At 31.8% G+C, this 25,593-nt stretch overlaps 1 protein-coding gene across 2 annotated transcripts in view; it reads right to left on the bottom strand.

Moving 5' to 3' along the window:
• Positions 1 to 20,380: 20,380 nt before the first annotated feature.
• LOC129751195 (uncharacterized) overlaps positions 20,381 to 25,593 on the bottom strand; it is a 598,057-nt gene continuing 592,844 nt past the window's right edge. For both annotated transcript variants that reach the window (XM_055746561.1, XM_055746562.1), the window contains one exon: positions 20,381 to 21,832. In XM_055746561.1, the coding sequence (XP_055602536.1) occupies positions 21,701 to 21,832 (132 nt within the window). In that variant the 3' untranslated portion in view covers positions 20,381 to 21,700. The remainder of the gene's footprint in view (positions 21,833 to 25,593) is intronic.

Genomic DNA, 25,593 nt, shown 5'->3' with positions numbered 1-25,593 from the left:
ATAGATTGAACTCAAAACCCCTGTTACTAGCATATTGAAGCGTATATAGCCATATGGCTGTATCTCAAAAAGTTGACCTGATACAGCAAAATCAATGTGATATTCTAACTCAGGACACAAAAATTAGTCTAAATCAGCTGAGAAACCCCAGACTATTTTTTGGCTGTCACCCAGTGTAATTATTGAATTATTTATTATATAGAAAAACAAGAATTGATTTTTTTTTATAAAAATCGGAAAGCTTCTATGGTTTCTTTCAATAATTTTCAAGGATTAAATCAAGGATTTAGACAGGAGAGCTTTCAGATGAACAAATATTAAAAAAGGATTTGTTATAAAACTGATTTACAGTGAAGAAAAATTTTACAAGCTTTCATTCAATATATTTTTAAGTTGTTTGAAAAAAGTACAAAAACAAATAAAAACTAAATTATACATTTAAAATTTTATGAAAAAAATCGTGAATCCAAGAAGGTAAGGATTATAAAAAACATAAAAGTGACATCAAATGGATCACATGGTGAGAGAAAATTTAAACTGGGAAATGATATGAAGAAAAACAGCAAAGAAAAATAGAAAAAAAAGTCATTATATTAAATATGAAAAAAATAAGCGATAAAATTGTACAAAACAATTCAAAAATTTTCATAAAGAAATATAATATGAGAAAGAATTTTGAATAATTGAAAAAAAACATGGCAAGAAAAAAATTCACTATATACTGAAAAATAATTTTTTTTTATTGGTATGGTAAAAAGCTGTTTTAAATAAACTAAAATTGTAAAAGATGGTAAAATAGAAAAAAAAACCGGAATCGTAAAATCAAATGATGAAAAAAAAGATTATCATTTCTAAAAGTTTTAAATTGTTCAAGACGATATAGCAAAAAAAAATATTTCTTTTGCATGAGAAAAAATAAAAAAAAACAAAAATTTGATGACCAAGAAAAAAAATTATGAAACCATACCTAAAATTTAAACTAAAAATTGATGATAAATCATCAAAAGTATGAAAAAAATGCTGTGAAATATCAAAAAACATAAAACAAAAAAATAAGAAATAGCATAGAGAGCAAAATTAAAAGATAGAATCCAATAGAATGGTAAGAGAAAATTTAAAATAAACAAAATATTGCTTAGGATGGTAAAAAAGGAAAATGGAAATTTAAAAGAGAAATAATTTAAATAGAAATGAAGAATCTTTAACACGGTAAAATAGCAAAAAAAAACAAAAAAGTAAAATTTTATGATGAGAAATAGAAAATAATTGTTCCAAATTTTTGATGACAAAGACAAAAAAAGTTGGTTGAAGTTTAAACCTAAAACCAAAGGCTTTTATTTCAAATCTTATGTTTTGAATTTGTCTTGGTACATCTTCGTACCTGAAAACGATCACATTTTCGAAAGTGAATGGGAGAATAAGACAAACATGAGATATCAAAGAACGTAAGGACATAACCCATAAATATCTGAAAGCAAAAAATTCTCGAAAAAGATAAAAAAAGTCTCACCGGCAGGTCTTTAACTCGCAATTTCCGCTTCAGTACAACGGCTGTGGGCAAAGAAGCTAGATTGTTTGTTTTAAAGAATATGATTATTGAAGCTTTTTCTATAAAAAAAAGAAAAAAACATACATACATACACTCTTTTCCGGAGACTTTGATTGTTTCTTTCCTGAAAATGTTTTCCATATTAAGCTTAGAATGTTTTTTTTTGTAAAAATGTAAGATTATTAACCATTCAGGTGAGTATATCATTTATTCAATGTTTCCAAAAACGGTTTATTGATTCACTTGCATTAAATTGTTAAAGGTTTAATTTGAAATGAGGCTCTTGAAGCCAAAGGGGTATAAGTGCATGGAAACGTATTTCGAGACAACAGGCTTTTAAGTTGTTGTGTTTGGCAATTTTCCATATATTTTTCGAATTTTTTTATTTTACTTTGGAACGTAAAAGTATGTAGATAAAATTCTAAAAATCTGAAAAAATCGCCAAATATAGTTTTAAATAAGAAGAATCGTTTGGCATCATTAACTCAAAATCGACCATTTTGTCACTTATACCCCTTTGGCTCTGAAGGCCTCAAATAAAAATGCAATTTAAAAATGCTATTCATTAGAGCTCCTGTCTCCAATTTTTTTAATTGGTTCTTTGATTTGAATTTTGATTTGAATATATTCAATTTTGAATGAATTACTTTGAAGTATTTTCAATTACAGTTATCATTTCTCAACTTATTGAATCAATTTTGAATTCACCAAAATGACTCTGAAAACTTTAATTTGATTTTTTTTATTTTGAATGGATTCTCTAATAAATATTTCAAAATGGCCATTCAAACTCTTTCCACATTTTTATTGATTTTTTTTGTTTCGTTCAAGATTCCATTGATTACTTATCAATTTTCATATCTTGTTTTCATTACAAAACCTGACCATAAATTGTGCAATAGAATTATTTCCGCGATTCTGATCTTATGATTTCCATCGTTAAAACTGCTTCTGGAATTTTCATTGTGTTCTTTCAAGGTTTATAGTTTTTCTGAGTAGAGATTTTGATTCCCTTAAATTATTTAAAGTTCTTTTTTGAAATGAATATATTGAGACCGCATGATTATATCTGTTAAATCAGGAAACTTTTAATGTCTCTCGCTGACTTCTGTCTGAACTCCAATTCTATGGTCTGGCATTTGATATATTATTTTTGATTTGTTTGTAAGTTCTTCTATAGGGGAGAATGAGGATACTTGATCCCTGGGGATACTTGATTCCTTAGCTATATCTCCAAACTGGAATGTCGTACAAAAATCAAATGTTCTAGAAAAATGTTCCAAATGAAACAAAACAGCAATGGTTGAAGCTCAAAAAATTTTAACAAAATAAGTTTTGGGTTATTGAACTTTGTTTGAAAAATTTCACAAAATGTGACTTGAAGATCTTTTTTCATCATTTTAAAATGTTCCAAACATGGAAATATTATAACAAAAATATTTAATACAATACATCAATCTTTTGCGTGTAAAATGTACTTCAGAATACAATATTTTCAAAGCGATGGAAAACTCCCAACTTTTTTCAGAAAAAGTTTTCCAAAATATTGATTTTGGGTACAATTGATCCCTAATATATGGGTACAAATGATCCCGGTATATTCTTCTTCTTAATGGATCGTGGCCATTGCTGATTACGAGATTACTAATATTTATCCGATAGCTAATATTCATCCATCAATTATCTGAAGAAAAGGGCTAAAACAATTGATTTTGCCTTGTTTATAAAAAAATGCGCCCGTAAGTATGCAATGTCATAAGGGTTGAGAATAAGCTATAGAATTTTTTTTCTGACAATTATAGATTTTGAAATGAGAACAAACATGACCGAAATAGTCAATTAACATTCTATCTTGGGGTTTTGTTTGATTTTTTCCATGGATTAGGGCTATCTGAATAAAGGATCAAGTCTCCCCTAACTTCAAAAATATCTCAATTTTTTTACTCCCACGAAAATGCTTCTAGTTCATCAACAGGTTCAAGTATCGTTCTTATTTTAGGAGCATTGAAACTTGAGTTGCTAATTTTTTTCCAAAAAGATATGGTGAAAATAAGAAAAAGGGATCAAGTATCCCCACTCTCCCCTAATGTTTTCTTTTAAATTTAGACTGCATAAATTTTATGTATTCTTTTGTTTCAAACTTGAACATTGGAGAACCACTCTTAACAAATCTGAACCATTTTGGTTTTACACAAATTTTGTGTTATATTTATGCCTTAATCTATGTTTTCAATTACTACCTTATATCTAAGTCGAGCATTCCAACAAGTTTCGAAAAAATATCAGAACATTTGTGCACAATAAGTATAATATTGTTTTCAATGTTATTAGCTCAAATGAACTACTTAATGTTAATATATCAAAATTATTCGTAGCTACTTGTCTCCTTACAACAAAATGTTTTTGATCCTCAAGATGAAAGATGAAATGCTGCTCATTTATCTGTGCAAATAATTATTTATTTAAGGTAAATGTAGAAAGCTGGAATACTTTGTTCAAAAATATTTTTTAAATGGCATTGCCGATAAATTTGACAATTGTGTTAATCTGCTTGTGTACCCCAATAAACGAATTCCGCGACCATTTCTAGTTATTTTTACCAGTAATCATCCCTTAAATTCCGTAAGTAGGTTAAATCACATCGACCGTGACAGTGACGAAAGGCTCGCGGGAGAACTTGTGTGCCGTGTTCTACTGCCAATTTTTATTCCATTATAAATCAATATAAACGAGCTATTTTTCACCTCTCACATCTCTTGTTCCCCGATTTAGGCAGCCAGTCACCGAGTCAGACAAAATACAAGCACCAGCTCCTCTGGTTTATTTTTTCGTTCTACTATGATGTGTACCCCTTGTCAACTTTATGAGACTTTTATACCTCTACACGTGCCTCCTCGAATGCGTATGTGCTTTCTAATATCCGCAGAACGCTTCCACCCTCACTTTCTCCCCAATTTTATTTTCAAGCTCCAAACGTTTTACCCCTAAAGGTATGTAGGAGCCAAAAATTTTCCCACGGTGTTCAGTTCCGAAGCTTACGGTTTGTTTCCCGAAATTTCCGCCAGATGGATTTTCAAAGCAAGTGCGCAAACTCCTGCAGAAAATCATTCACACGTGGTGAGTGCCTCAGAACATGGGATGAATTAACGGAACCGAAGTTCGGGCCCTTTCTTTGGATGACAATGCTTCGGAATTTCTGCGGATGGTTGTTGTTTAGTCGTGCTCAACTCCACCGACCGATTGGATGTGCTTTGCTCTCTGATGTTGGAATTTTGTTTCTTTTACGAGCCCTGCCTCAACGAAGAATTTTCGAAACCTTATACCGTGACCTGCATCAAGATGAAGTTTTTCGCACAGCCCCTCGCTGCCTTTGCCTTTCCTGGTTGACGGATTTCGTCTCCGGAAGCGATTTCTTCCGAGCGGCGTCAGGTTTTTCACTGCTGCTGGTCGCAGGTTGTATGGCGACCGTGATAAGTCACCCGTCAGCCAGCTAGAAGCAAGCAGGGGCGTTAAGGATTTGTGTGTGTCTCTCGGTTGAGGAAGTTTGGGTTTGTTTGTGAGTGAGAACGGAAGATCAGAGGTGGTTGGGAAAACCGTAACCATGAGGGGTTAGGAGGCCGTCATCGTTTTTGTTTCGCTTTCGCTGGTTTGGAATTGGAATTGGAATGGTGTTTGACATACGACGGTTAGACAATTCTGGCAATCCACCGTCGTCGTCGTCGTCGTTGAGTGAAGCTATTTTGGCGCTAGGGTCCGTTACACGTGGATCACCACCAACACACATCTTGACTCTGTTTCTTTTCGATTCAATGGAACCGGGGTAATCCTTCCGGGGTTTTTGGTGTGGTGAAATCAGGGAAAATGAAGGGACGAGAGCTTCGTCAAGTGAATGTGTACCTGGATTCGTTAGACTTGTTTTTGATGGTACTCCTTTCGCATTTCCAAGGGACCGTCTGGATGATGACGACAACTGGAAAACAGCTTTTCCTATCCGAATTTTCATGGCTTTTCGATCATACCTGGGTCAGGTTTCTTGGAATTCAGTCGTTTAGCCAGGAGCTCTGGCTTTGGACTTTTCTCTCTTCTGTTGCTTTCTTTTTGTGTTTTGGGCGCTTGTCCAAGTTTCTGCTGCTGTTGCCGTAAGTTTTGCCCCCACAAAGTTGCTCCCAGATTGTTCCGGTCTTCTTCGGTCCAAAACGTGGTGAATGCCGGTGCTGATTTGTTGATGCGGAATTGTGAGAACGTATAGCCCCGGAAAACCCGTCAAGGTGTTGGCTGGAATTGCCAATTTTCACTAAATACACGTCTTGGTGAAGCTAGCTTGTTACTGTTTGCTTTCTTCCTTTCAGGTGTTCCAACTTTTGCTTTTTGGCGACCGACTGTTGTGTTCTGAATTGATGTGAAGGTGCGTTTACTCGAAAGGTGTGGGAGGATTTTGTGTGCTTTGCTCCATACTTAGTAGTTATTCCTGTTAGGCTTTTGATTGATGAGGCGGTGCTCGGCGGTAAACTTTTTTGGTGAAACTCTTTTGGTACCTGCCCGCCTATTTATGAGGTAACGTTACCATGAATAAATAAATATGTAATGGTTAAGAATTTGTGTGTTGGAAGCACCGTTAATGATCAGAACTATGAATATATTATTATTAGCGGTTTTAGGTTTTACCGGTTACGATTTGCTTTAAAACAGGAGGATGAAATAACTCTACGCAAAACGTTTAATGACGCTGTAATGCTTAGTTAATGATTCATCGTTTATAATGAACTTCACAATCAACAAAACAGGACCCATTTTGAATAATTATTTTGAAACAATGTAAAGCAACGACGGATAGAAAGCCCTCATTGGGTACAATGGATTCTATAGTTTATTGTCCGTTTCTATTCATAGCAACTGATTTGTTGTCACGGGATTGGTTTAACGATTTCGTGGAATAACATTTGAGTCCAAATAAAATAATTGGCAGTCTAAAACAAAAACATAAATAATGCGGTTAATTACAGGAAGATTAGTTACATAACTACACAAAGCTGGCATAATTTTTAAGTTTGTTTAGCTCATCATTTCACTTAACGCCTATGAATATGCTCTAGCAATTTTACCGTGGACATTAACAATTGTTTTAAAGATAAGCCATTTGAAGAAGCTTGAACAAAATATGTTATCAATAAGTTTAATGAAAATTGTTAGCTGTGCAAATTTTTTTTTAATTGATTTAGATTTAAGTCCGTTTAGGAATTATTTATTTACATAGTATTCCGTCTCACGACATAACTTGACGAACATAATTCCTAAAATTCACTCGGTCCATGGCAACCGTTCTCCAATTTCTCGGACATCCCACATTCGCCAGATCACGCTCCACTTGGTCTAACCACCTCGCTCGTTGCGCCCCCGCTCGTCTTGTTCCTACCGGATTCGTAGCGAACACCTGTTTTGCAGGACAGTCGTCCGGCATTCTCGCAACATGTCCCGCCCAGCGTATCCGGCCAGCTTTCACCACCTTCTGGATACTGGGTTCGCCGTAGAGTCGCGCGAGCTCGTGGTTCATCCTTCGCCTCCACACTCCGTTCTCCTGTACGCCGCCAAAGATGGTTCTTAACACTCGTCGCTCGAATACCCCGAGTGTACGCAGGTCCTCCTCGAGCAATATCCATGTCTCGTGCCCGTAGAGAACAACCGGTCTAATGAGCGTCATATACAGCTTACACTTCGTGCGAGGGTTAAGTCTTCTCGACCGCAGTTGCTTGTGGAGTCCATAGTAGGCACGACTTCCGCTGATAATTCGCCTCCGGATCTCACGGCTGGTGTCATTGTCTGCGGTCACCAGTGAGCCGAGATAGACAAAGTCTTCGACTATCTCCAGCTCGTCGCCGTCGATCGTGACCTTGTTATTACTGGACAAGCGGGTTCGTTCGGTCTCGGATCCGCAGGCCAGCATGTACTTCGTCTTGGACGTATTAATCATCAACCCAATCCTTCCTGCTCCCGTTTAGGAATTAAGCAGGCATTATTCTAGGCGACAAAGCTTTCCACTCTGTAATTTTGTGTTTCCTAAATCGAAAAGGTTTTTTCCCAACTTTTTTTTCCAGTTATCACCACAACAAAAAACTACAACTATTTTCATAAACGTAATTTTTAGATTTCCAAGCATTATTGGTCATATGAATGTTTTATCAAACATTTTTATTGATGTATTTATTTCTTTTTTGATTTGTTTATAAAAGTTTTTTTCTAGTCATATTTGCTATGTTTATCATTCCTCATCAAGTTTTCTTTATTTCTGTCATTTTTAGCCTTTTGTTCATATTTGTATTTAAATAGAATGAAGTATTCAAGTATTTGTCATTTTAAATACTTTTAATATTTTTATAAAATTTTTGTTTTTTTGTGTTGTATTTCATCATTATTATAGAACCATTGTACCAAAATCGAGTTTTTCCAAAATCATATGTTGCCAAAATCGAAAGTATCCAAAAACGAAAAGGGTCAGGTTTCCTTTTTTTTATTAATATGGAATGAATGAGAATTTGTGTTCTAAACTACTCCTGTGACTCAACTCAAAATCATCAATTGAGATGAACATCAAATTCATCACCGTAATTTAATGCTTCAGAAAATTATTAAATTGATAAGTTAGTTAGGTTGTAACACATTTTTAAACCCTTTAATGCACGACTTTTTAAAATGAGAATTGCAGTTAGTGATTCAGTGGAATAATAATAATTTAATTAAGATTGATTTTAAGAGAGATTACACATATAGAGCGGCCCACCACACTCCCCCACACCAAAAAGCTCATATGAGCCCCCTGGTAATGTACGTTTTCTGTTCTCAGCATGTCTGGTAGCAAACAAAAAAACAAAAACGCGAGCAAAATTTATTCATGCTGAGAACTTTAACAAAAATATTAAAATATTTGTAACACACACCATTCCTTTTAAAATATCACATTTCATAAACCTACTAGCTTTTGAAGGATTCATGAAGTGCTGGAGCTACGCCTATGACTCGTTTCGAAATAATTTTCTTACTTGTTTACTTTATATCCAACGCGCGCAACACAAGTTTGACATTTCCAATTAATTTTAAATCAAACAAGTTAAATTTGGCACTGTTTGTGATATAAAATGCATTGACTGATTGATTTTCCTATCACGGAATGTAAAATTATAGCAAAACAATGTATGTATTTCTATTCAATTTTTGAAAAAAGAGTAAATAATAAATAAATGATGATCATTTAAACCCAAAACAACCGAAAAATAATTATGGATTCTTGAACTGATTTCAACTCCTGACTCATATTTATTGACCCGATTGAAAAATATAATTTAGAAATCCGATTCAAAATTATGTACTGTTCAAATTTTTTATTAAGATCCAGCTCGTGAATGAGTGCCACAGTCAAAATAAAATTATCAAGATGATTATTTCGGTAGTTTATTCAAATTGCAAATTGCTATTCTTATTGTTAGTCGATTTTTAAAATTTTACCAACGTCAGTTTGTTTGCACAATCCAGCTTAAAATGACAAAAAATAGGTCGAATTTGAGCAAGTTTTGTTTGTTGAAAAGCTTGTTTTGAAAAATCATTCAAAGGAATTGATTTTTTACTTAAAGTAATGACAAGTTTTTTTTTGATGATAAAATTGCAGAGAATTCCAGATTGCAGATTTTTTAAGAAACAAATTTCAAACTAAAATCTATAACAATGATCGAGCTTGCATAAATCCGATTTGAACTGCAAAATTTTAATCTTTCACTTTTACTTTTTAAAATTTGATTTATTTTAAGATTTTTTTAGTTTTTGAAACTGAAGCTTTTAAAAAAACTTATTATAAGTGCACACCAACTAAGCAAAATTAAGCTGGTCTGATAAATCGGGCTTTCCCGGCTATTTGATTAAAAAATGAAGATGGCCTGGTAGCCAAACGTTTGTTGAAAATAACCTGATTTTGTCCGGTTTCATTCAATTTTTTTTAAATCAAATGAAAAATTCAAATTGCATCATTGTAATTTTAACATTTTTTTTTCGCCCAAAATTGAAATTTTTCAAGCTAGATTTATCAAAATTAACATAATGATTTTGTGGAAGCTTGAAAAACTGTTTATAATTTTCGAACAAAAAATTTTGATTCAAAAGTTTTTCTTCTTGATTTTGTTGAAATGTTTCTGGATTTTTGTCAATTTTCACGGATGTTGCCAAAGTTTTAGTTTGAAAATTTGGAAATAGCATTTCCGAATTTTGCTAGGTTTTAAATAAATAGTTCGGATTAGCACGGCCCAGTACGTGCGCAAGAATTGTTGGCAATTTTAAACTAGTTCACCAGATTATGATGCAAATTTTAAAATGACAAATGAGACTTTTGTTACTAAATATCTCTTTATACAAATCCTAATCATCATTTGAATGATTTTAAGATGTTTTTTTCAAAAGTTTATTTTAACAAGAAAAACTATTTATGTTTAAGAACTAAAAATAAATAATCAATTAGTTAAAAAAAAACTTATATTCATGCATTGTTTGAGTAAAAATGTAATATAAAAATAATAGGTCACCAAAACCCTCCCCATGAGCCAGTTCTTCCTACGGCCCTGGATTCAATACATCATGGGTGGCCAAACAAGGGCCCGTGGGCCATATTTTTGTGACCCACGACGCTCATTTTGAAAAAGCCATGTTCTAAGAATTGATCGATTTCCTTGGTCTGTGTATATCTTTTGGAAAAATATATCTGAATCTACATTCACTAAATTCAAATAAAAAATCAGAAAATCTAATTTAAATTATTTTAACCAAAGGGGTAACAGTGTATAAAACTTATTCCAAGAAAAAATGTTCTGAATTTTTTAGAGAAATTCTTAAAATTTAAAAAAAAATTAATAATTTAATTTAAAAATATTCTGAAAAAACATGAATCACTTTGAAAATTAAAAAAAAATACTCAAAAATTTCAAAAAATAAAAATCAAAACATCATAAAAACTGTTGAACATTCTGAGTTTTTTTTTTGTAATTCTGAAAAATTTTTAAAATTTAAAAAATTATCTTAGAAGCTCCATGATACTGAAAAGAGCAGAAAAATTCTAAAAACTATATTAATAAATATTCTGAAAAATAAAATAAAATTCTGAAATATTCTCAAGTATTCAAAGCCTGAATATTCTGAAAAAAATCCCAAAAATTCTGATTTTTTTTAAAATCACTGAAAAGTTCTGAAAATCTCTGATGATTTTTGAACACTCTAGAAAATCCTGGAAAATTCTGTAAAATTCTAGAAAATTTTGAAAAATTCTGAAAAGTTCTGCAAAACTCAAAAAAAATCTGAAAAAAAATTTAAAATCTGAAAAGTCTGAAAAAATCTGCAAAATTCTAATAAATTGTAAGCAATTCAAAAAAATTAAAAAAAATGAACTATTATGAAATTTCTGAAAAATTTTAAAAACTTCTGCAGATCTGACAACACTTCAAAAAATATTCTGAACATTCTGAAAAGCCAAAAGTTTGGGATCACCCACTAAAAACATGCGAATTTTTATCGTTCATATCTCAGCCGTCTTAGGACCAATTGAAAATCTTCTGATCTCATTTGAAAGATAATGAGTAATAGCTATTTTGGAGGTATTTTGCCCAGATATAATGTTTTAGTTTAGAACCTTAAACTAATTCTAAAGTTTGAACATTTTAAAAAAATCGCACTCAATATTCAAAGCCGATCATCTCGGGATAGGGTGGACTAAATCTCAAAATTTGAGTTGCATTTGAATTCTTATTCTTTACTTCTCATAATGCAATCAAAAAATTTGAGCAAAAATTCAACAATGTTTTTTGAATTTATAAAATAGACACTTAAGTTATCGTCCAAAAGTTTGGGATCACCCCTTAGTAAGGTGTATCGGCCAAAGGTTTGGGATCATTCTTTTAAAAACATGCACATTTATCTCTTTCATATCTTCCTCATCTAACATCGTATTGCAGATCTGAAGGGTTCATTTGAAAGCTTAGGAATTGTTGTTTTTTCATAAATTCATTCAAAAATTTTATTTTAAAGTGATAACCATAAAAAAAATCTCCTGAAATTAATTGTTTTTCGAAAGTTCGTCCTTATGATTCTGAATTTTTTATGGTTATTACTTTTAAATATAATTTTTGAATGAATTTATAAAACAGAACAATTTCTAAGCTTCCAAATGAACCCTTCAGATCTTCAACACGATGTTAGATGAGAAAGATATGAGTGAGATAAATTTGCATGTTTTTAAAAGAATGATCCCAAACCTTTGGCTGATACACCGTACTAAGGGGTGATCCCAAACTTTTGGACGATAACTTAAGTGACTATTTTATTATTTAAAAGTACATTGTTAAATTTTTGCACAAAATTTTTTGATTGTGTCTTGAGAAATAAAAAAAAAGGATTCTAATTCAACTCAAATTTTGAGATTTGGTCAACCCTATCCCGAGATGATCGGCTTTGAATATTGAGTGCGATTTTTTGAAAATGTTCTAACTATAGGTAAAGTTTAAATTACAAAACTAAAACATTATATCTTAGCAAAATACCTCCGAAATCACCATTGCGCATTATCTTTCAAATGAGATCAAAAGGTTTGCAATTTGTCCTAAGATGGCGGAGATATGAACGATCAAAATTTGCATGTTTTTAGTGGGTGATCCCAAACGTTTGACTGGCACTGAAGGTTGGAAGGAATAATTCACTTTCATTTTTGCGTAACATTTCCTCTAATATTTTGATTTATTAAGATAAATCTATACAAAGGTTGCAAGAAATTTTTCCGCACGTATCCGGGTCGTAAAAATCCTGAGTATTTTTGTCTCAAAACCAAGCGAAATCCAGGTATTTAATTTCAAAATTGTCGATTAAAACTCCAGGCAATTTTAATAGCAAATCAATAGCAAAAAAAAAACTTGAAAAAAGCCTTCAAAAGTTATCAGCAGATTTTAAATCGTATTTTCGGCTTTCGCAAAACTTTCATTATTCTTTTTGAAAAACTTTCTCAAAAATTTTCGTTTTTAATGCATTCCATTTGACAAAAAAGGAGAATAAATCCGGGCATTTATCATTGAAATCCGGGCAACCGGGCTGAACCGGACTTTTTTCAAATTTTTTATTAAATACCCGGGTGTCTAATACCGGGCAATTTAGTAAGCGTTTTCAAAAGTCTGTAGATATATTTTTTATACAGAACAATTTGATTTTTTTTTGGCCTGCTAGCCAATTACCTTTCTGAAATCTGGCCCGCCTATTAAAAATGTTGGCCATCCATGGTTTACATTGAATTAGAATTTTTTTCAAAGGCGTTCTAAATTTGTAAACAAAAACTGAATTCTTCAAAATAAAAAAATAATAAGAAAGAATGGTTTGTTTATTATCCTCGCCAGATATTGGCCCTTATTCTGCGCCGCGCGTGACGTGATGATTGTCACCTCACCTCGGAGTCACCGTGAGATTTGTCACCTTATTCCCGGAGTCGATCCGGGTAAAGTGACAGAGGTTCATTCTAGGTGAGCGACCGAATGAACTCATGTGTCAAATTTGCTCGGTTTGTTTTTATTTCGTTCGCGATTACAAATGTTAAAATTAAATTTAAAATCAAAATGTACAAATTTCGGTACGCAAACGGTCACTAACGGATTGCAAGGTTTAAGCAAGCAGCTGGAATAAATTTTGGAGCTGCGAATAAAGCGAATCGGACAGAATTTTGCCTTATATGTTTGGTTCCTGGAGTGGCTTGGAAAAAAACATCCAACAAAATAGCGGAAATCGAAGGCTGCTGCCCCAATAAACTGGTCCTTTGCATACAGATCAACACATGGGATCCGACACCTCGACGTCGATAGGCAATGGTTCAGTACAGTGTAAAGGACGTTGTATAAAATGAAATTATAACCTTTTTCAATTTTATATGTTTGAATTTATTTCCAACGTCTACCTAGTAATCTTTTTTTTGCTGCACAAATAATTGAAAAAATCAAGAATTGAAGTGATTTTTGTTTTGATTGATTCTTAAACTATCATACTTTAGTGTAATTAAACGTTTAGAGCCTAATTATTCCGTTTTGCATAAATTTTCCTTTAAATTTTTATCCCGTCACCACCTGTAAAGGTACCGACAATTGTCACCTAAAATCGTCACCCGAATGTGACGATTCTCACCCACGGTGACTACGAGAATAGGGTAAGAACTCACAAAGTTCATCCGAAGTGACAATCCTCACCTAAACCGACTACTGGAATAGAGTGACTTGGGTGACTCGACTATCATCACGTCATGCGCGGCGCAGAATAAGGGCCATTGGAACAAAAATGAGCTGAGGAAAGAATGTAGCAACAGAAAGCACCAGCTTTGCTCAATTCACACTTTTCAAACACGAATCCTATATATATAGGCCCTTATTCTGCGCCGCGAGTGACGTGACGATAGTCGACTCACCCAAGTCACTCTATTCCAGTAGTCGGTTTAGGTGAGGAACGTCACTTCGGATGAACTTTGTGAGTTCTTACCCTAATCTCGTAGTCACCGTGGGTGAGAATCGTCGCATTCAGGTGACGATTTTAGGTGAGAATTGTCGGTATCTTTTGAGGTGGTGACGAGATAGGAATTTAATCGAAAATGTATGTAAATCAGAATGTTAAGCTCTAAATAGTTAATTAAACTGATGAATGTTAGTTTTGGAAACAAAATGTAACAAAATTTATTAGCAAATATGATTTTCAAATATATTGAATCTTTCTCATTGCTATCTAAAATATGTAATTTGAATTGGAATACTGAATGGAAAGTATGATCTCCTAATGAAATCCAAAATTCAGTTTTAATTGAAATTTGATTTGCGAAACGTTAGAACGACGAATTGGCCAAAACATTGAAAATCGATGTTCTTTTAATTTTATTAAACACTTTTTAATCAAAATTTTTAAGGTGAATTATTACTAAAATAAATTCGGGCAAAAATCAGGCATTTTTCAATGAAATCCGCCCGACCGAACCCGACCGAACCCGACCGAACTATTTCCATATTTAGTATTAAATGTTTGGGCAATAATCTTGAATGCTAAGACCAGATGCTTAACTGATTAAAATTTAAAAAATAAAATTTGGAATTGAAATAAACATGATTTTGAATATATTTGAATATTATTTCTACATTGAAAATACCCACACATATTAATTTTTAAAATTTAATTTCCTCTGAAAACCGGACTCTTCTTTCCTCCAGGACCAAAAGGGATTGCCGCATCTTATCACCTTTAGCATATCCGTATAATTAACGGGAATCGTCCATCAAATTCCAAAAAACTCTTGTCCTTTTGGCTAGCACAAAAGTCCCAGACCTGCATGGAAACACCAATCTACGGCTCGATGCACAAACCTGTTTTTCTTTTCCAGCAGCTTTTTCAAATCGCACGTACACAATTTGACGATGGGCTTAAGCGATCAAGATTTTCCTATTCAGGAACTGGAATTTAGTTGAAAGGTTCCTCCCAGCAGCGTTATTCTAAAATGATATTTTAATTTAGATTTTTTGTTCTTCCCCTGCCGCTTTCGCATATAACTTACCCAAAAAAGCTGCTAAAGTTGGTAAAAATACTCTGAACTTAAATCTTCCTGGGCACCGGTTGGCAGGAAATAGCCGATGACTTCTGCATTCGTTGTTTTTCATACAATTCGGTGCTTTTGTACCATCCAATTTCTAGCTTGTTAGGCTCAGTTGTGACCGCCGAAATTTTATCCTAGGACGTAAAAATTGACCTTTTTTTTCCTTGAGCAGCTTGCTGGCACTATAAAATCCGATTACCGCCTTTCTTTTACCAAAATTCAAACTAATAATTTTGAAATTAATTTTTGAAAATCCGAAGTGTGACAAAATCAAAACAGCACTGAACAAATTCGACCATTTTGACAGATGTGTTCATTCGGTCACTCACCTTGAATGAACCTCTGTCACCTTATCCGCTTCGACTCCGGGAATAAGGTGACAAATCTCACGGTGACTCGAAGTGACGTGACAATCGTCACCTCATGCGCGGCGCAGAATAAGGGCCATAGTTTTGGAACCTCAAAGATTTGATGAAAATGTCAAATTTTTTGAAACCACAATTTCATATATTTCAAAAAGAGGATGACGAAACTTAAAATCATGTTCGATAAAGGCCTTATCAAATTTAAAATTTTGGAAAAACAAATAATAAGAAACAGGGTAGACCAAATTATTCAATTTAGGTAATCATTTCATTAGCATCTTAGCAATAGCACCACAAAAAAATCATGGATTTGTCGCTTAGTTCCTGGAAAGACAGATGCTTCTGCCTCATAAACATATTTTGTCTCAACTCATAAGCTGCTCAACCACATATTTAGGGGAAAACTGTACAAGACGCACCAGCGGGGTAAAATGGCCCATGTCATTTTTTCTCAAATATACACTAACCTATGGCTTCGAATGATGTTTTTCTTCATTTTTATTGTAGTAAACAAGCTTTTTCATCATTCAATTGATAAAAAGTTCACAAAATCTACTTTAGTTCTTAGAAACAGAGGAATTAATGGAATCAGCGTGAAACTTGTAATTTTTCATAAGTTACATATAAGGTTTTATGGTAAAACAGCTTGCGCAATCTGATCAAAATACAGCTTATCGTTTTACCACTCATGTGCTTTTTCGGAAGACTATAAATATTTTGTTGTATTTTATTAACTTCCTACAAATTTTATCCAAAATCAAACATATGAAAATTGGGGCAGAATGCCCACAAGACCACGTGTTTTACGCTCAAATTTTGAATGCTTTTAACTTTTGACAAAACCCGAATATCAAAACAAAATGCCTTTCTTTTTATTTGCTGACTCCCAAATGACGATAACATTGCATAATTATAACAAATTTCGTCCTTGTTCGAGTTAAAACGGTGCACCAATATTCGATTCGAAAAAATTATCGGCCGCCATGTTTGCCGCGATATCACTATATCAGTCGAAAAAATTGAATTTCGTTGCCTACTTGAAGGCGTTTTATATATAAGGATATTAAAAAGTGTATTTTGAATAGCGAAATTTTCGATCAGTTTAGCAATACTAAATGATTTTTAGCCAAAAAATGGTAGTTGACAAAACTACGATGAACATGTAATTAAACATTTGGTGTTTCAATAATTACATTCCGTATAATCATTGTTCTATTTCTTACCACCCTTCCTGTTTGGTGCGTTCTGTCCACTAGTTTTGGCGTTCTACCCCGCGGTTTGTTTTCTGGCTATTTTAGTATTTTTACAAAAATATAGTCAAAATCGAGTTTTTATCATATTTTTTCTTTTCGATAATACGTAGATTTCATCCTTGAATCGTTGTCAACTCTCAATGTGGTTCTTAAGGGGGGGGTAGGGTCTAACACTTTCAAAAAATCGATTTTTTTATTTTTTTATTTTCTTTTTGTAAAACATTTCAAGAATGTTGTGTCAAATTTTCAAGTCAATTGAAGCAAAACTGTAGAAGTTATAGGCCTTTATCTCCTCCTATCTAATACTGCAACAAAGCAAGAGCAGAAACTTCAAACACGTTTTTCTCGAAAGCACATTTTTAAAGTCCGTGGACATCGTCATTTGAAAACTACTTATCCGATTCTTTTCAAATTTGGAAAATATTTTCTACATATAAAATACTAGACCCCAACGTTTTTCTTTTTTGATTTTTTTTACTTTGGGGAGATTTTACAAGTGAAAAATGGCGGATTTTTTCGTGAAAAATCGTATTTTTTACTTCGAAGAGCCACAAAAATTTCATAAAAAAAATTTTAAGTTAAATAAAAACGTTGGGGTCTAGAAAAACACCTATTAAAAATATTTTGCTCTGATTTTTTTACTTCAGATGATTCTGTGCTGAGATACAGTGTCCACCGCAAATCCTGTTTTCTAAAAGGCATCCTCGAAAGTGCTCCGTCACTGGCTCATTTTTCAATATATTTCTACGAAAAAAATACTAAATGTTCTTTTAACAATGCTTTGTATAATGCAAAAAAATTTAAAACAATTTTTTGAACGATAGCTCTAGAAAAAAATCGTGAAAATGGTGTTTTTTTTATAGCCGTTAGACCCTACCCCCCCCTTAAATGATTGGTATCGCTATAAATAGCAATTATGCTTAGCTGGTGCGTTTTGTACAGTTTTACCCTACGTGACGGATGTTGTAAAATTCCGTCAACTGGGGCATCATGCAACACATTTCAACTTCAATGGCTTCTAAAAAATAATGTCCTCAGCTAATCATTCAATCATAAAATCATCATCATCATCATCAAATGAACGTACAGTAAACTGAGGGAACATTGATCACTTCTTCAATTCATTGCTTTTTTTAATACCTAAAAGATTGAAATTACTTACTGAGGCAAGGACTATAAAGCATGTCATCATTGATAGCAGATTATTCAAACGAAATTCGTGACTATAACTAAATGTTTGTTACAATACCAGATTTCATGTTTCGGGGTAACTTTGATAACTATGGTTTAAGCGTATCTCAACATCTCCAAAATTATTGTTTTGGTGCCAATATGCACAGAAGGCTTAAAATTTCAATAGTAGTAATTTTTTGTTTGTACTGAATTTTCCAACGTTTGGACAACGTTGCTGCATACATTTAGGGGCAAAAATTATAAACATTTCTCTATATTTTTTGGCCTCAAAACCAATGAAATTTTACTTTCATGCAATTCCCTTGGTCCTCTCACTGTTTCTATGTTTTCATTTTATTAAAAATTAACCATTTGATAGGGTTTTTAGGCATTTGTTCTATACAGGCTTTGTCATATAAATGTCCTATTTTTTTGAATATACAAAAATTATCATAGAATAACCATAAAAATAACACTAAAACTATACCTTTACAAAGGAAAAATGTAAAAATTTCATATAAAACAACACATTTGCTTCTTAATGTTATCATTTCATTAGGAGAGGTGTTAGTTGGTGAGCCTTCGAAAAACAGATATTTTGAAACTTTAAAATTAGATTTTAAGTTATATAAAAAATTCCCGTATACAAACAAAATTTAGCCTAATTGAAATTCATTCGACAGGATTTCAAACGTAGAAATAGTTTTCAGATATTTTAATTTCAGACTTAGTTAATGATGATTATCTGCAAACATTTCATGTTGATCAAAGTTACCCCAGTTTACGGTAGTCAGCAAAAGCGTTTGAAAATTTATAGTTTTTGAAATGCTTGTGATGCGAAAAACTACCAATTGTGGTTATTTTTTATAACGTTCGAATAATTTTTTTTCTGTCAAAATGTTCTTAAAAAAAAGCATAAAAGTACTGCTTACATTTAGGGGTAAAAAACTACAGAAAAGTCTACTGGCTGAAATCATAAAAAAATATTTTTGGAAAGATGAAATTTTGAATTTTAAAAACGCGTCAAAAAACGAGATACAATGCTGTCCGATTTGTTTGTGCATTTCTGCTTTCTGAAACAACAATTCCGAAAATCTTCGTTTTTGATTCTGCTTAGAACGCGTGGCAGAAACGGAAAGGAAAAAATAATAATGTCGTTTTAAAAAGTAACAAGGCTGTTGCAGCGAAAAAAACCGAAAGTTACCATAACCGAGGTCCAAGGATGGCGATTGTTTGATGCTTTTTCATTGCCGATGCTGCTGGACAAACGAAAAGAGACGATTTTCCCTCTCATATCAGCTAGGAAAAAAAGGGAACGAAACACCTTAACTTAACCTGGCCACCATTCCTTTGGCCACCCCTAGAAGTCCTTTCCCTCTACAGTTGAGACGACTCCCGGAATGTGTTTGGATATGAATATTAATGTTATTACCTAGGAACTTGTTCCTTTTTGGGTCGGCCAGCCAGGATGTTGCTTTACTGGGACTAGCTAACCTTTCGCTTTTTATTGCTACTTCTTCTGCTCTCCATTTCCTGTAAGAGCAACTGATCCGGAGGAATTGTTTCTCTTCCCCTTTTCTACCAAGGCTCTGGTCAGTGTTGGATGTGTTTTTTTTTATTTTTAGTTGGACCGGACAGACGAGGCAGCGTCCAAATCGGTTTTCGAGTAGTTTTTCGTCGACCTTTTTTTCTACCAATATGATTCTACTAAACTACATCTCGGACCACCTTTTGGTGACCATGGAGTAGTAACTCCGGAATCTCGTCGAGTGTTTGCTATTTATTAGGAACAGGTGGATATTCCTAGTTAGGAAAAACCCTGCCTCTGGAATGACCGGGTTGCTGGCTGGATTTTTGAATGTTTTTGCTTATTTCGGCAGAGATTTCGGGAAGCATGGGGGAATGAAATAAACGTTTGATAAATTGAATCAGACTACATCGTAAATCTTCTTAGGGAATCTAATTTAGTGAATAAATTGTTGACTGTTTTTTTTTTTTACTTCTCGCTCTCGCTTTTTGTGATGTTGCCGATGATGAATTTTGACTCGGGGAAAGTTTTTGACCGTTTTATTCAGGTATTTTCGGTAGCTTCAGGATTGAGAGCAGAAGAGCAGCATAGAAGTTCATGCTAGGGTTTGATAGTGGTATGTTTTTTAAGAGACGTAGACTTTGAAGACCAACAAGAAACTTGAATAGAGGAAAATCAAAATCCTACAATTTTTGGTCAACTTTAGGATTGCATATTCTTTAATCAACCTATAAAATGTAACGACTTGAGATTGGTATACAATTACGAAGGTCTTAAAAGGTTCATAAAAGTTTAAAATATTTCTACATACTTTTACGAGAACTTTCGGAAATAAATCATGAATCCAATGTTTATTTTTTAAATACATTCATTTTTATTTGTCAACTTTCTCTTCAACTGAATCTAGGTAATTTAGCTTCGCCGGTCTCTTAACCTATTATACCTTTTTACTAATTAAATAATCATTTCCTTTTTTCGTTTTCTAATTACACTTTTGATTGGTCTAAAATTTCTATGCTTATTTTTCATCAAACGATTCACGAATTTTTTTTTCTATATCTGAAGTAATAACTGAAAACATAATATGATGAATTCTTTTTAAAGATATAATCGCCAAAAATCTATGGTTTTGAGTAAAGTTTTCGTTCAGATGCACATGTAAGATTAAAACTGATGAAATAAAAGTAAATAGAGGATAGGAAACAGTAAAGTGTGTTGTATATTATTCGAGTACTTAAATACTACAAACTTATCGACGTTGCTGTTGATGTTACAGGTTGGTTGCATACATTCCGGCTCTTTTAATTTTATCATTATTTGCATCCTTATCTTAGCACTAAATCGTGTGATGGGTCGAGCCAAACAAAATTAAACGCAAACTACTGAAGGCTAGAATAAATACTTTTTTTTATTTCCGTTCACATCAATCGTCTCTGGCAGCTTGGGTGAGGTTTTTTTTCATATTTTAAGTTGTTGTTATTATCAATAAAAGCATTTCATTTAGTTGGGGCCCGGGATCTCTGTTTGATAAATCCGTAACACAATAGCGTAGAACTGATTGAAGATAAAAATGTTGGCTGTTGGACAAAGCAAGGGTTCTTTATTGCTGGGAACAAAATTGCACATCATTGGAGAAACAGCACTATAATCAGGGAGCGGAAGAAATTTATTTGCATTCAACTTTGCTGTACTTCCGGGGCAGTTTTGTTGCGTATTGCTTTTGATGATTGCTTTCTATTGTTCCCGGTGGGTTTTACTCGAGGGAAAAAATTTAATTATTTATTTGTATTTTTGAATTTGCTTCTAAAATAAATAATTCAAAATTGCAACGTTCAGAAGAGAAATGTACCACAAGTAAGTAGGGTATAAAATAAATTATTTACAGTCTCTGGAGCCGCCGTCCAATTTTCGACATCATTGGAATGCGCCTGCATCTATGCAATGGATTCGATGTTCTTTTGTGAACGAGTTACAACATCAGAAAGAGCGCGAACCGCCGGACGATTCTTCATCATTATTTCCTCGAGGGCAGTTTTCGATTCCCTTACACTGTTCCGGCCACTATTGTGCAAATACTAAAGAGCGACTAACAGCTGCGAGACGGCTAAAAACAAATCAAAAACTACTAGACAAGCTCCATTCACAGAGCCAGGGGAAATCGCGCCTCACTTTGTTTCCCTTCCGATTGTTGTTTATTTTTACGTTGCTTTACGTTCGTGTCATCATTCCATTAATCATGATGTTTGCCAGCGCGTTTCGACGCTTCCGCCAGGTGCCCATGCCCTGGGAATGGTACTGAAGTTGGCTGTACCACTGCTTGGTCTTGGCCCCGTCCTCAGCCTGGATTTTCCGATTAAGCCAGTCCGAAATATCCGCCCGAAAGTCGTTCGTTCGTTTGTTCCATCCATTCATGGAACGATCCATCCATTCAACAGATAGTAAATTTTCGGTTCGTTTAGGATGGTTTAGGATCATAAAACGAGAAAATAAAACACACAATGAGCAAACACAAAAGAACAATTTTGATACGGGTTTTTGAGCATTCTTAGAGGAAGGTTCATTCTTATGGGGGAGCAAAAGAAGATTAGATTGAGGATTAAATTGTAATCCGAATAAAGGTCGCTTTAAGTTTAATTATCGATATGAACAAAACAGTCAAAATTGTCAAAATTGTCAAAATTGTCAAAATTGTCAAAATTGTCAAAATTGTCAAAATTGTCAAAATTGTCAAAATTGTCAAAATTGTCAAAATTGTCAAAATTGTCAAAATTGTCAAAATTGTCAAAATTGTCAAAATTGTAAAAATTGTAAAAATTGTAAAAATTGTAAATATTGTAAAAATTGTAAAAATTGTAAAAATTGTAAAAATTGTCAAAATTGTCAAAATTGTCAAAATTGTCAAAATTGTCAAAATTGTCAAAATTGTAAAAATTGTAAAAATTGTAAAAATTGTAAAAATTGTAAAAATTGTAAAAATTGTAAAAATTGTAAAAATTGTAAAAATTGTCAAAATTGTCAAAATTGTCAAAATTGTCAAAATTGTCAAAATTGTCAAAATTGTCAAAATTGTCAAAATTGTCAAAATTGTCAAAATTGTCAAAATTGTCAAAATTGTCAAAATTGTCAAAATTGTCAAAATTGTCAAAATTGTCAAAATTGTCAAAATTGTCAAAATTGTCAAAATTGTCAAAATTGTCAAAATTGTCAAAATTGTCAAAATTGTCAAAATTGTCAAAATTGTCAAAATTGTCAAAATTGTCAAAATTGTCAAAATTGTCAAAATTGTCAAAATTGTCAAAATTGTCAAAATTGTCAAAATTGTCAAAATTGTCAAAATTGTCAAAATTATCAAAATTGTCAAAATTGTCAAAATTGTCAAAATTGTCAAAATTGTCAAAATTGTCAAAATTGTCAAAATTGTCAAAATTGTCAAAATTGTCAAAATTGTCAAAATTGTCAAAATTGTCAAAATTGTCAAAATTGTCAAAATTGTCAAATTTGTCAAAATTGTCAAAATTGTCAAAATTGTCAAAATTGTCAAAATTGTCAAAATTGTCAAAATTGTCAAAATTTCAAAATTGTCAAAATTGTCAAAATTGTCAAAATTGTCAAAATTGTCAAAATTGTCAAAATTGTCAAAATTGTCAAAATTGTCAAAATTGTCAAAATTGTCAAAATTGTCAAAATTGTCAAAATTGTTAAAATTGTCAAAATTGTCAAAATTGTCAAAATTGTCAAAATTGTCAAAATTGTCAAAATTGTCAAAATTGTCAAAATTGTCAAAATTGTCAAAATTGTCAAAATTGTCAAAATTGTCAAAATTGTCAAAATTGTCAAAATTGTCAAAATTGTCAAAATTGTCAAAATTGTCAAAATTGTCAAAATTGTCAAAATTGTCAAAATTGTCAAAATTGTCAAAACTGTCAAAATTGTCAAAATTGTCAAAATTGTCAAAATTGTCAAAATTGTCAGAATTGTCAAAATTGTCAAAATTGTCAAAATTGTCAAAATTGTCAAAATTGTCAAAATTGTCAAAATTGTCAAAATTGTCAAAATTGTCAAAATTCTCAAAATTCTCAAAATTGTCAAAATTCTCAAAATTCTCAAAATTGTCAAAATTGTCAAAATTGTCAAAATTGTCAAAATTGTCAAAATTGTCAAAATTGTCAAAATTGTCAAAATTGTCAAAATTGTCAAAATTGTCAAAATTATCAAAATTGTCAAAATTGTCAAAATTGTCAAAATTGTCAAAATTGTCAAAATTGTCAAAATTGTCAAAATTGTCAAAATTGTCAAAATTGTCAAAATTGTCAAAATTGTCAAAATTGTCAAAATTGTCAAAATTGTCAAAATTGTCAAAATTGTCAAAATTGTCAAAATTGTCAAAATTGTCAAAATTGTCAAAATTGTCAAAATTTTCAAAATTGTCAAAATTGTCAAAATTGTCAAAATTGTCAAAATTGTCAAAATTGTCAAAATTGTCAAAATTGTCAAAATTGTCAAAATTGTCAAAATTGTCAAAATTGTCAAAATTGTCAAAATTGTCAAAATTGTCAAAATTGTCAAAATTGTCAAAATTGTCAAAATTGTCAAAATTGTCAAAATTGTCAAAATTGTCATCATTGTCAAAATTTTCAAAAATGTCAAAATTGTCAGAATTGTCAAATTGTTATTTTTGTCATTTAGACATTTTTGTCATTTTTGTCATTTTTGTCATTTTTGTCATTTTTGTCATTTTTGTCATTTTTGTCATTTTTGTCATTTTTGTCATTTTTGTCATTTTTGTCATTTTTGTCATTTTTGTCATTTTTGTCATTTTTGTCATTTTTGTCATTTTTGTCATTTTTGTCATTTTTGTCATTTTTGTCATTTTTGTCATTTTTGTCATTTTTGTCATTTTTGTCATTTTTGTCATTTTTGTCATTTTTGTCATTTTTGTCATTTTTGTCATTTTTGTCATTTTTGTCATTTTTGTCATTTTTGTCATTTTTGTCATTTTTGTCATTTTTGTCATTTTTGTCATTTTTGTCGTTTTTGTCATTTTTGTCATTTTTGTCATTTTTGTCATTTTTTGTCATTTTTGTCATTTTTGTCATTTTTGTCATTTTTGTCATTTTTGTCATTTTTGTCATTTTTGTCATTTTTGTCATTTTTGTCATTTTTGTCATTTTTGTCATTTTTGTCATTTTTGTCATTTTTGTCATTTTTGTCATTTTTGTCATTTTTGTCATTTTTGTCATTTTTGTCATTTTTGTCATTTTTGTCATTTTTGTCATTTTTGTCATTTTTGTCATTTTTGTCATTTTTGTCATTTTTGTCATTTTTGTCATTTTTGTCATTTTTGTCATTTTTGTCATTTTTGTCATTTTTGTCATTTTTGTCATTTTTGTCATTTTTGTCATTTTTGTCATTTTTGTCATTTTTGTCATTTTTGTCATTTTTGTCATTTTTGTCATTTTTGTCATTTTTGTCATTTTTGTCATTTTTGTCATTTTTGTCATTTTTGTCATTTTTGTCATTTTTGTCATTTTTGTCATTTTTGTCATTTTTGTCATTTTTGTCATTTTTGTCATTTTTGTCATTTTTGTCATTTTTGTCATTTTTGTCATTTTTGTCATTTTTGTCATTTTTGTCATTTTTGTCATTTTTGTCATTTTTGTCATTTTTGTCATTTTTGTCATTTTTGTCATTTTTGTCATTTTTGTCATTTTTGTCATTTTTGTCATTTTTGTCATTTTTGTCATTTTTGTCATTTTTGTCATTTTTGTCATTTTTGTCATTTTTGTCATTTTTGTCATTTTTGTCATTTTTGTCATTTTTGTCATTTTTGTCATTTTTGTCATTTTTGTCATTTTTGTCATTTTTGTCATTTTTGTCATTTTTGTCATTTTTGTCATTTTTGTCATTTTTGTCATTTTTGTCATTTTTGTCATTTTTGTCATTTTTGTCATTTTTGTCATTTTTGTCATTTTTGTCATTTTTGTCATTTTTGTCATTTTTGTCATTTTTGTCATTTTTGTCATTTTTGTCATTTTTGTCATTTTTGTCATTTTTGTCATTTTTGTCAATTTTGTCATTTTTGTCATTTTTGTCATTTTTGT

The sequence above is a fragment of the Uranotaenia lowii genome, chromosome 3 (genome assembly GCF_029784155.1).
Source record: "Uranotaenia lowii strain MFRU-FL chromosome 3, ASM2978415v1, whole genome shotgun sequence".
NCBI lineage: Eukaryota > Metazoa > Arthropoda > Insecta > Diptera > Culicidae > Uranotaenia > Uranotaenia lowii.
Note: the sequence above shows the minus strand (reverse complement) of the source record. Positions and strands in the feature narration are given on the sequence as shown.